This window comes from Sinohyriopsis cumingii, chromosome 13 (genome assembly GCF_028554795.1).
Source record: "Sinohyriopsis cumingii isolate HCF-2022 chromosome 13, ASM2855479v2, whole genome shotgun sequence".
Lineage (NCBI taxonomy): Eukaryota > Metazoa > Mollusca > Bivalvia > Unionida > Unionidae > Sinohyriopsis > Sinohyriopsis cumingii.
In genome coordinates this window covers 65,129,758-65,142,149 of record NC_142973.1, presented here as the reverse complement: position 1 = coordinate 65,142,149, position 12,392 = coordinate 65,129,758, and the positions used below count along the sequence as shown (strand labels likewise).

Here is a 12,392-nt window from a genome sequence, read left to right as displayed (position 1 = left end):
AATATTTGAAAATGTACGACACTTTTTATTTAGGCTCAGAAACAGCTTGAATTTCAATCCTGTGGAGGAATACGTATGACATATCAAAAGCTTCAAGAGCTTAAACATTTTTCAATTGAAAGTTATATCATCCATTTTTATTTCCTAATATATGGATTTTAATCAACATTCCATTCCTAATCTTGAAACATGAGCGTTGCATATTTGTTCTTAGTGAGATACTAATATTTGCATTTGATTAAGCCAAGAACGATAATATGTGCATGTCCATGAACCTTTTACACCCTGTATTTCTTGGTATATTATTCATATTAACATACTACTAATTACTACATATAAAAATGAGTGCTGCAATCGGTGGGACCAAAGAAAGGTTATTTTGGACTTCTGACAAGAATATTTGCCAATTATTTTGCATGCAGACTCTTCCTACATAATGGTGAAAACATCCCAAATGCAATGAATGACATTAAAATGTTAATGGCAAGTGAACAAATATTTTTCAGGAAGGTTAAATTTATGCAGTTTTAAACAATATGGCACCCTTATATTAAGGAAATATTTCAAACATGGCCAATAATGTAGGAACAGAAACCAAAAAGAAATCAGAGAAGGTGCAAATATGAAAGCATTCAATTATAATCTAATTCAGTGGATGAAAAGTTGAACCTGTTTCATTTAACCGATATAAAGTATAAATTCTCAAACCTTCCACTTTGTTGTCTCACTATTTGTGTACTGTATATGCACAGTGTAACTGGTTGGAGCATGTGATGTTCTTAGAAAATTTTCTGTTTATTATGTCCATATATACGTGTAGCTTACCGGTATTATTATTGTCTTTTTGATGTGGGGTTCATATGAACGTTTGTAAAAAGAAGATTTATTTATCTTTTTTTCTTCTTTTGTATTGAATGGGTTCAGAATAGTATGTTCCTTTATTGTGTACGCAGATTTTAAATAGCAGGACCTAAATAAAAATGATGCCAATATGACATCCAATATGGCCACTATAGCAGCCATCTTACAAATCTTTTTATCACAACTCTTCTTTAACAGATTGTCATAATGACAATGGATTTTCACTGGGAGACTTCTTATGCTGTCCAGTTGAGCTTATTGAGAGTGACATCCACTATATTTGCCATAGCAACCATCCTGAAAATCTTGTTATCTCTACTCTTCTCCAGATGGATGGCTATGTCAGCATGGGGTTTACACCGATGCACTCCTTATGATATCACATTGGTCCTAAGTAAAAATGGTACATCCAACATAGCTACCATGATGACTTTCCAAAAAGTTTTGTTGTCACTACAAGCCCTGAATGGATAATCATTACAACATGGGGTATTGTTGTCACTACAAAACCTGAATGGATAATCATTACAACATGGGGTTTTGATCAAGAGACTTCTAATGATGCCCACTTTGCCCTAGACAAAAATGGTACCAAGCTGACATCCAATATGTGTACCACAATATCAAATTTGCAGATCTTCTTGACACTGAAGAATATCTGAAATGGTTTCTAAACTTGACAGTTAAAAGGAAGAAATGGTCTTATCTTGAATTTGTACAAATTGAAGACACCCAGTATAGAGTCAGTCCTGTCAAGGGACTACTTGAAATATCTTGTTTTCCCAGCAGAGTTTAGTTTAATTTTTTAAAAATGATCCTTAAAATATCGTGGCTGTTAAGTTGTGAGCTTGAAAAAAGGTACCATATCTGCTCTCTTATAAGTCGGATCCAAAAGCAAACAACATAAACCCTGATCTTCCATTGCATAATGCACTGGCAGATCAGGGCCTGTTGTTTGTTCTTCTTATTACTCCTGATGAACTGCATTCCTGGCACGTTTTGTGATGGCAGATGTGGGTCGATGAAGTTTCCAGTTGGATCCAACTTATAAGCAAGTAAATATGGTAAGTACACTGCAAGATAAGCTTAAATGTTGTGACATGTATTTTAGCATGAACTCTTGAATCATTAATAAAGGTATTCCCATTCAGTGTAACACAGTTACCATTTTAAGAAATTACTTACGAAACTCAAACTCATATTTTAAGATGATAAAAATGGCTTTTCCTTGAACTCTGAAAAAATGTATGGCTAAAACATGGCAAAACTTATACTTAGAGATTGGAGATTACAGTATAAAGTCCATTCTAGTGATGTAAGATTCTATATATATTATTTTGTTTTCAGCTTCCACAAGACAAGGCAGTTCTTGTATGTATGAAGGCCGAGCGTGGGGATTCAGGCACCTATAAACTAACTCTTAAAAATCCATCAGGTGTTGGAGAGGGCTCTGTCAATGTCATTGTCCTGGGTATGCAGTTTTCTTCTACAACTTTACCTCTGATTGATTGATTGATTGATAGTTTTGATTTATTTGAGTGCTTATTCACTGGTTTCTCTGAGATAATCATTAAAACCATATACTGTAGTAGGTAATGGCAAATTTACCAGCCTTTCTGATGGTGTTTTTCAGTCCTATTTATATAAGTATTCTAAACATTAGTGATAGGTCTGCTTTGAAAACACAAACCACTATTAACATTTGTGACAGATCTGGTTTGAAAACCAGTATTAACATTAATGTCACTTCAGGTTTGAAAACCAGTATTACCATTATTGACATATCTGGTTTGAGAACCAGTATTTCCAGTAGTGACAGATCTTCAACAGCCCACTCCTTCGGGTGCATATTGAAAAATTTGTAAGTTCAGTTGGTCTTAAAAAAATAACTTGCCATGGAAAAGTCTAGACTTGTCTTAATTGGCCTGGACATCTATGAAAATGTTTTTTTTAACTGTGATTTTTCATATGTTTTTAGACAAGTTTTTAAATATTTTTTTACTAGCTCAGATATATCATATCAACTGCTATCGTTTTGCTAATCAAAGAGCTTTTCATTCAGTGAAAAAGTATACTTTTTATTGTTAGATGCTGGTCTTAATTCATTATGTTAAAGTTTTTACTCGTGGTTTTTCAGACAAACCAGGGCCACCTGCAGGACCATTGGAAGCCTCAAATATCAAAGGTGAATCACTCACGCTGTCATGGAAACCACCTAAAGATGATGGTGGTATAAAGGTCAACAATTACATTGTAGAGAAACGTAAAGAGGGCACAAATCGCTGGACAAAAGTCAGTAGCTTCCTGTCAAGTCCAGAGTGTGAAGTGCGTAATCTTGAGCCTGGTGAAAAATATGAGTTCCGTGTGTCTGCAGAGAACGATCAGGGAGTCAGTGAGCCACTGGAGACAGTTACTCCGATACTGGCCAAACTTCCCTATGGTATTATATTTATTTCAATTTATTGAAATTTTTCTTCATTATTGATACTTAGCAGCGTGTAAAACTTTATGACCCTTTCTGTGTATGGCACAAAAGAAATAACTCATTAATTCTCTCTTATTTGCTGAAGCCTCCATAAGAGGAGATGAAATATCCAGCATATCAAACCTTTATTGATCTTTTCTTGTTTTATCTCAATTATTTCCTTTTAATTTTCTAAAATTGGGTGATGACATCATTTTTATAATTTACCAGTATCATAATGAAAGCCTTTTTTGCAATTTTTTTCAGGAAATAAAAGAAGTTTTTTATAGTTTGAAATTGAATGTTTGAATTGACATTGATAAAAAATGCAAGAAATGCAGTGAGAGGAACACGCCTATAAGAATAATCACAGGTTTTGTTTGTGGTGATACATATAAAATTTATGTTATTGATAATGTATAAGTAATGCATTTATACTCATTAATATAAACACTATACAGATTTTAACTACATTTATTGTTATCTCAAACTATAGACAAGCCAGGTGCCCCTGGTACACCTAAATGCAAGGAGACCACTGAAGACTCCATCACATTGACCTGGACCCCACCCAAGAATGATGGAGGAAACCCAATTAAGGGATATGTGATTGAGAAGAGAGAAAAGGGAGATGACAAGTGGACAAAGTGAGAACATTTTGAAATACTTCTTGTTTGATAATTTGGCAAATAATAAAATAACTTTAATCTCAGTAGTAAAGACCTCCATAAGTGTATTTACAATATTTTTCAGATATACTTCTCCATTTTTAAGCCAACATTTTGACTCTTAATAATTGAAAGATTGAGGGGCATTTTTTAAAAATATTGTCACTAGTAACAACTGCATGATCTTTTAAATAAATGAAAGCCGCAGGGATTATTTTGGTACCTACTTATTCATCCTAATTGAAAAGTTGTACAGACATCAGGTTTTCACCACAAGATTTCTTACGATGTCTAGTTAAACCTTTGTGAAAATGGTATGGATCTGACCTCCTTTAAGGTTGCAGTGGTGGTCATGTTGAAAATCTTGTTCTCTCTACTTCTGCATGAAATGGCTATATTGACATAAGATTTTCAACACAAGACTTCTTATGATGTGCAGTTGGCTCAAATTTAAAATTTGACATCCAATAATATGTTCATTACAATGATCGTCTTGAAAATTTTGTCATTGTTAATATTAGAGAAAATCTTAAGAATATTAGAGAAATTTAAACACTCAGCCGTTAAAAGGAAGAAAGGGTCTTTTCATTTGTCTTGATTTCTGGTAATTCTTTTCAGCCAGTAGAACATCACTCCTTTCAAAGGACTCTTTGTTTTTTGAGCAATTTCTTAAATAGTTTTTTGCCTAATGTCTGTACCTGAAGAAAAACAAAATCATATTTTCCAGGGCAAACTTTACTGATATCCTTGACAACGAGTTCACAGTAAAGGGTCTGCAGTCGGGTAAGGAGTATGAATTCCGTGTGGCAGCTGTTAACACTGCTGGTGTTGGAGAATTCAGCACTGCTTCCAACAGCATTAAGGCATTGCCACCACCAGGTGAATATATGAATATATGCAAATACTTTTCTCTTTGCTTGGATGTTGAAATTCATTTTTATGTTCCAGGCTTGAAAATAGCCAAGGCCATTAAGCCTTATGCATGCTTGTCTATTTGTTCATTTATATTTCTGTCCATCCATAAAACCTATCAGTTCATTCATATTTCTGCCCAGCCATAAAGCCCATCTATTTGTTCATTCATATTTCTGCCCATGCAGCATACATTCAAACCATTATGCTTTTAGCTTAATCATTATGCTTTTTTAGCAAACTACTTTTACAGTGGGACTGCTTTTGGATTATGCTTTTTCGCTACATTAAAAAAGTAAAATTAAATTAAAGCATTAAGAAGTTGTTGTTGTAATTTTATTATCATCTCATTAATTCCACTCATATAGATTTGAGAATATTCTTAAAAAGGTGACTGCTGCATAATAATAACACAAGAGTATTTTCCTTATTTGCTATTTATAGCAACTGTATATGACTCATTTCCAAGAAAACAAATAGATTTCTTCAGATGTGAACTTTGCCTAACAGATTCATTTTATTGTTAACCTACAGGGGTCAAGCTAGGCTTGAATTTTACGTAGAAGTGGCTTCTCCTTTTGGACAGAACAGGGAGAACTGATATATATATATATATATATACACACACACACACCTCTCCCTCGATAACTTGTGCACAACGGGGTCACAAACATAGACCGCACTATAAGCGAGGGCGCAAGCTACAGAGGGACCTCCAAAAATGGAAAAAATCTGCTTGAACCATGAGAAAACTATGGGGGGTTGGGTTGGAACTGGGCTGTTTTATAACTGATTCCTGGCTTTGCAATCACTTAAATAATAATTGCTAATAACTTGCATTTGCTAATTAAGTTGTTTGTTATTCTGTATAAATAGTTTTTTTTCTTCTAAATGTCCAACATGTGAAAGATCGTTCCTGCTGGCTTCAACAACCATTACATGTACATGAAAACATCTGTGTATTACATTACTGCTTTTTGTTTTGTTGACTAGTCTGGTTCCAGGAGTTGTATTTAATAGTATTTTGCCAAGTCAGGAGTTAAAGTAGCAGGGAACTAGACTAACTGTTGGTACACCACCAAACAAGATTCCTTTTTTTAAAAACTAGCTACATTTATTTCGTGAGACAATTGTCCACATCGAACTTCAACTTTTGTATTGTTCAGTTGGTACAGTACTGATGTAGTGATTTCATTGGAAGTAATAGTGAAACTTCTTATCATCCTTGATTATATCTCTAAGTGCCAGTTCAGAAATTCTCTGAAACTCGCTTGCCCACAATGGTCCATATCTGTGAAACCAAGCTCTTTATTTTATGAAGTTTCACTTGGTTGCCTTGCTATCTTTGATCACAGTTATTAATTAGTCAGTTAATTTAAGGTAGTTTAATTATGTTACATATACAGTAACATTTATAATAGTATTCGAATGATCAACTGAAGTGAGTTCACCTGACATATGACCGGGGTTGTCTGATTTTTAGTATGTAGGATTTGCTTGCCTTTTAACTTATCATTTTTTTCCACCTCCTTTATTGGATTGAAAAGACATAATTAATATAATAATACAAAAGAGGCCAGCTTTTAATTCAGTGCAACAAGGCAACAAATACTTTCCGCATGTTAGTTATCAAAACACGGTTGGCACTTAATTAGGTTCTCAGAGAAACACTTGTGGACATAGCTGTTACAGTAGATTGACACATTTTATATTTTAATACACAATGCATTTATGATGGTTACACTTTAGAGGAACTAAAAGATAGAAATAAAACACACATTTTACTTAATACAAATTATTTAATTGGAATTTAAATATTAATGTACTGCCTACACTAGGTGTAAGTCTCATTTTCATTGATTGAAATTTCCTTGAATATCTTTAATTGCGGTCTAATAATAATGTCATTTTAAAAGAAAATGTAACTAATTATATGATTTCTTATTAAAAGTTGACAATTTCAAAATGTTGGTTAAAATTTCCAGGTCCTATCTACCGTTTTCGGACATAAAACAAGCGATATTTCAACATTTCAGTTACCAATTTTGATCACGATTTTCTTCAAGTTCAAGAAATAGGGGTCAATTTTGGGGGTATATTCTGGTAAAATAAATGGGAGCCATGCCTGACCCCACATTATAAGCGAGTTTGCGAGTTGTCAGGTTGCTAGTTATCAAGGGAGTAGTGTATACATACATACATACATACATACATATATATAGTGTATTATGTGTTTTCATTCTCTTATTGAAATTATGCTGTCTGTTTCTCAGTATGCATATCTGCATTTAATGCTGGTTTTAAGCATTATCTTATTTTAAAGTAGAAACTTTCTGAATTGTATGTGTATTATAAACACATTTTGTACACATACAAAAATTATCATTCATATGCAGAGTATTTTGGTCACATGACTTAAGAGCACTATAAGCTATACATTGTAATGAATTTTTCCTGATACGAATAACTAGACTAGAGTATTGTTATTGTAAGCTAGTAAAAATGCTTAATCAACTACCCTTAAACAAGAATTTTTTAACTTTATCAAAGTTCATAAAATGGCAGTTGAAAAAAAAATTGTAAACTTGTTTGAATCAACACCTGTAACACGTACATGAGCAAATGCACACATGTCTTCATGCCATTTTGTTCATCTCAATTTCTTTGTTGCCAATGAAACATTATCGTAACTATTCATAGATAACACAGTCAAGCAGTAAAGTCGGTATATGAGTGAACTAAAACCTTCTTTCCAAACAAATTGAAAAAGCCAACATTGGAGTGCATCTATTTTTAGAAGGAGGGGCTTTCTTAATGTAACCACTCACATTCTAGCTTCATTACAAAAGTCCATTGATAGAATTGGAATTTTCCAGACAGCAAACTGTATCACTCCAGACATCCATTTATGGGGGGGACTAGTATAGTTGGTAGAACATCAGACTTGTTAGCCAAAGGTTGCAGGTTTGATACCCACCCAGGTCAACCACCTCAGTTTTATCCTTGTTAAAGACAATTAGCTGACATTTCCTTTTCATGATATAGCAAATCATATGCTCAAAATGCTGTTAAAACCAGCCAACTTCTTCTTTCAGTTGCCCCCAAAATTGGAGCAGACTTTGTAGGTGGCCGAGATATCACAGTGAAGAAAGGAGAACCATTCAAGATAGCAATACCATACACTGGCAGTCCTGTACCAACTGTAGCATGGAAGAAAGTGAGTCAGAGATAATTGGCTGCCGTGGTTTAAATATGTAGATTATTATATTACAAAAATACACAGCTAAAATTGTGGAGTATTTCTTAAAGTCTGCTGTCCAGGCTTGCATGACTGTTGCTTGCCTAGTCAGCAAACTCTGTTTATGCCCCAGAGGCATATGCATTTGTTCCTGTCTGTCTGTTTGTCCATACAGCCATACAAACCCAAATAGATTTTGCAAAAACCACTTGATTGAGACAAATGAAAGTCGGTAGGCATATTTTTTATTCATATGTAAATGACCTGATAAGAGTTTCTTGCTGTTAAAACAGTTCTCCTTTTTATTTAAAGTTTCCTAACTTTATTGACGGAGACCTTTTTCTGTTGTGGAGGCATACATGTTTCCTAAGTACAAATCTAATCTTTAGTTGTGTTAATGCCTCTATAGATATTCCAATGATGGTGTCAATGTACATTGCCATCACAATGTTTCAAGGCCAGAGGTTACAGCAGTAAAAACAGTGATAAACTGTCAAATACATTTAATGTAGGATTTCAACATAACGATCCTTCTTGTGATGTAGAACTGCACAGTGAAACTTTTCTTTTTTACCATCTTCCTGAATATGTTCAAGATACATTAGAAATATAATAACTGCAATGTATTAAAGGACAAGTGATTTTACTGTTTCAAATATATTGACATTGTTGAGAGGACCCTGATAAAACTCACTTTGCTCAACTTCCAGTAAAATTTATTTTAGAAAGCATAATATTTCTCAGTCATTAATTGTTACAGTTCTGTCAGTTTAGCATATTTGCAACAGAAAATATTTCTTGGTGTGCTATGTTGCAATAACATAACTAAGTTCCACCATTGTACGGAATTTTAAGGAATTTGGTTTCATCACTGAATCTTAAATTGTGCATGCTGTAAGGTTTTGGTAGTTTCAAGTGTGATATAGGCATAATTCTTATTTTCTTAGTGAAGTAGAAGCTTTAAAAGGTGTAGATTGTAAGAAATACAATCACCTAAGTGATGAACTTGAATCATTTATAGGAAATGCCTCTGATTAAATTTTCTGTTTAACATCTTTGCTTGTTATGTAAAAGTCAGTATTATTGTCATTTAACTTGGCATGGCATGCTGTGTTAATACCATATAAAGAATATGATATGGAATTGAATTAGGTCCATAGAAATTAGCACAATCAAACGTTTTAAAAAATTGATGTGTTTGTTGAAGTTTTTGGTTGAGTTTTCAAGGTTTTAGCAGCAAGAGAATATTGGGAAAAGATAAGAAGTCGTTTCAGTTTATTATGACTCAGATGCGTGTTTGTCATGAGTGAGTGATCAATCAGTGCACGAGGCATATGAAGGGGGCGATAACATCGAGTGCCAGGCACCTAATAAAGGCCCTAAGTGCTTGTCATGTCATCTCTGGACAAACAACATCTTGTTTATTTTGTCTATGCCTGTGGTGGCGAATACAGTTCACAAGAATTGTAGCATCTGAACGTTTAAGGTCTTTGTGTCTGGTAAGATGTCAGTTATGTTGCCATATGGCTATATATTGAAATGCCAGCATGCAGGTTGTGTATCATATTTGTCTCATTTGTAGTATTGCATATTTAAGTATTTGTTCTGTTCTGTTTTAGTATCATATATTAAGTATTTGTTCTGTTTTGATGTGTGTTGTTTTTATTCTTCTGATTTTTTTCTTCTGTCTCATATCATTGATGCTAAATAAACCCCATGACCTGAGGGTGTTGTGTTCACTTTTTGTACAACACCCAGTTCAAATTATTTTATTTTATATTTTGAAATAAAGATGCTTCATTGTAATGCTAATATTCATTTGTATTATTATGCAATTCAGGAAGGATACCCTGTTCTTGAAGGGAAAACGGTGAAGTTTGAGTCCACTCCAAATGAGATCAGACTGTTGAACAGCTCAGCCGACAAATCGGATGCTGGCAAATACGTTGTCACTCTCACCAATGAGAAGGGCTTTGACACAGCCACCGTTAACGTAAATGTTGTAGGTAAGAATGATAAGCTTGACTTGCTGAAGATACAGTGAGCCTTCATTATTCATCCCCTTGATTTCAGAAATGGTCATGAATCTTGATAAATATGTTGTTGTTGTTGTGGGGTTTAATGCCATTTTTCAGTACATGATAGGCTATGCATGGTGGCCAGTATTAATGTGATAAATATGTAAACTTTGGTTTTATTATTATTACTTATTTTATTACATATAATTTTAGTTTTTGGATAATCTAAACCAGCTTTAAGCTGGTTTCACATCATTAAATTCCCTGCTTTTATGTTATATTGACTGTTTTGACACAGTTTATAGCCGTATCTATTAGTAGAAAATAACCTAAATTTTACCAGGAGCCACTTGATATGATCCCATGAGCAGAGGGAGCACATGAACCACTTTGATGACTCCCATAAACAAGCATTGTAATGCATTGTAATGAGGGAGTGCAATATGAAGTCATGTTCATGGCTTCCATAAACAAGCTTTATAATGAGGAAGCACAACACGTCATGTTCATGGCTCTCACAAGCAAGCTTTGTAATGATGGAACATAACACATCATGGCTCTCACAAGCAATCTTTGTAATGAGGGAACAAAACATGAATCATATTAATGGTTTCCGTAAACAATCTTTGTAATGAGGGTGCACAATACAAGTCATGTTCATGGCTTTCATGAGAAAACTTTGTAATGAGCGAGTACAACATGAATAATATTCATGGTTTCCATAAACAAACTTTGTAATAAGGTTTCCATAAACAAGCTTTATAACAAGGTTTCCATAAACAGACTTTGTAATATGGTTTCCAGAAACAAACTTTGTAATAAGGTTTCCATGAACAAACTTTGTAATGAAGGAGCACAATGAGTCATGTTCATGGCTCTCACAAGCAAAATTTGTAGTGAGAGAGCACAACACAAGTCATGTTCATGGCTCCCATTAGCAGGCTCTGTAAGGAGGGAGCACAACATGAGTCATGTTCAAGGCTCTCACAGGCAAGCTTTGTAACAGGAGCACAACACAAGTCATGACCATGGCTATCATGAGCCAGCTTTGTATTGAGAGAACACAAAATGAATCATTACCCATGGCTATCATGAGCCAGCTTTGCATTGAGAGAACACAATACAAATCATTACCCATGGCTATCATGAGCCAGCTTTGTATTGAGAGAACACAATACAGTTCATTACCCATGGCTATCATGAGCCAGCTTTGTATTGAGAGAACACAATATGAATCATTACCCATGGCTATCATGAGCAAGCTTTATATTGAGAGAACACAATACAAATCATTACCCATGGCTGTCATGAGCAAACTTTGTAACAAGGAGCACAGATGACATTTTAGCTTTCATGAGCAAGCCTTGTATAGAGAACACTATTTTTAATATGCTTTTCTTCCGTACCCTCTTGAGACACAGCTTGTCCACATACATAAGTTACCAGTTGAAAATTGATGCCCTAAATATAAAAAAGATTCAGGTTCTCCTCAAGCTTGTCCACATACATACGTTACCAGTTGAAAATTAATGCCCTAATTATAAAAAAGATTCAGGTTCTCCTCAAGCTTTCTTTAACTGATGACCACTTTAATGGTTTATCAAAAGTCTCAAAATTAAACCAGTGATCGTGTTAATTCACTGTCTTGTATCACTAGAAGAAACAAATTGGTGTACATACAAAATCTTTTTGTTAAGACAAGATATTCATTAAAATTAATTATTTTCATTATATTTAAGTGTTTTCTAGGGTCCAGTGTGGGTCTTCATTTAATCAAGAAATTTGTAACAGAGAGTTTGTATAGCTTTCACTGTATGTGTTTCAGAAATGATTCATGATTGCATTAATAAATTGAAATAGCATTTTATCTGCAATTTGATTTATTTTCATTGTTATACATTTTTATGACAAAGAGATGACCATTCCTTGCCATTATTAATTGTGCCCTTTGTCACAGTTTTCCTTAACACTTTTAGATATATCTTCTCCAGCTGACTTGAAAAATGACACTCATATTTGACAGACACTTTTTAGTCATTTAAAAAATTGACTGCTTTAAAATGACTTTATCAATCTTTTAAAGACATCTGGGTTTAAAGCGGGTACATCAAAACTTTATACCAGATTCATATGGAAAACATACATTGTACATGTTTACACATATATTACATGCATTGTACATGTTTTAAATATATTCAGTCTGTTTGTACAAATTCCTTTGAGTTTATGTA

The 12,392-nt window shown here is 33.9% G+C and overlaps 1 protein-coding gene across 19 annotated transcripts in view; it reads left to right on the top strand.

Annotated features, from left to right (window-relative positions):
- Positions 1-12,392, top strand: part of LOC149785740 (twitchin-like) — a 469,207-nt gene that overhangs the window by 346,467 nt on the left and 110,348 nt on the right. For all 19 annotated transcript variants that reach the window (XR_016425447.1, XM_089979624.1, XM_089979627.1 and 16 more), the window contains 6 exons: positions 2,209-2,332; positions 2,999-3,301; positions 3,822-3,972; positions 4,721-4,872; positions 8,001-8,122; positions 9,984-10,149. Coding sequence is in view for 18 of the 19 variants with exons in the window: in XM_089979624.1 (XP_089835750.1) it covers positions 2,209-2,332; positions 2,999-3,301; positions 3,822-3,972; positions 4,721-4,872; positions 8,001-8,122; positions 9,984-10,149 (1,018 nt within the window). In the remaining variant the exon portion in view is untranslated. The remainder of the gene's footprint in view (positions 1-2,208; positions 2,333-2,998; positions 3,302-3,821; positions 3,973-4,720; positions 4,873-8,000; positions 8,123-9,983; positions 10,150-12,392) is intronic.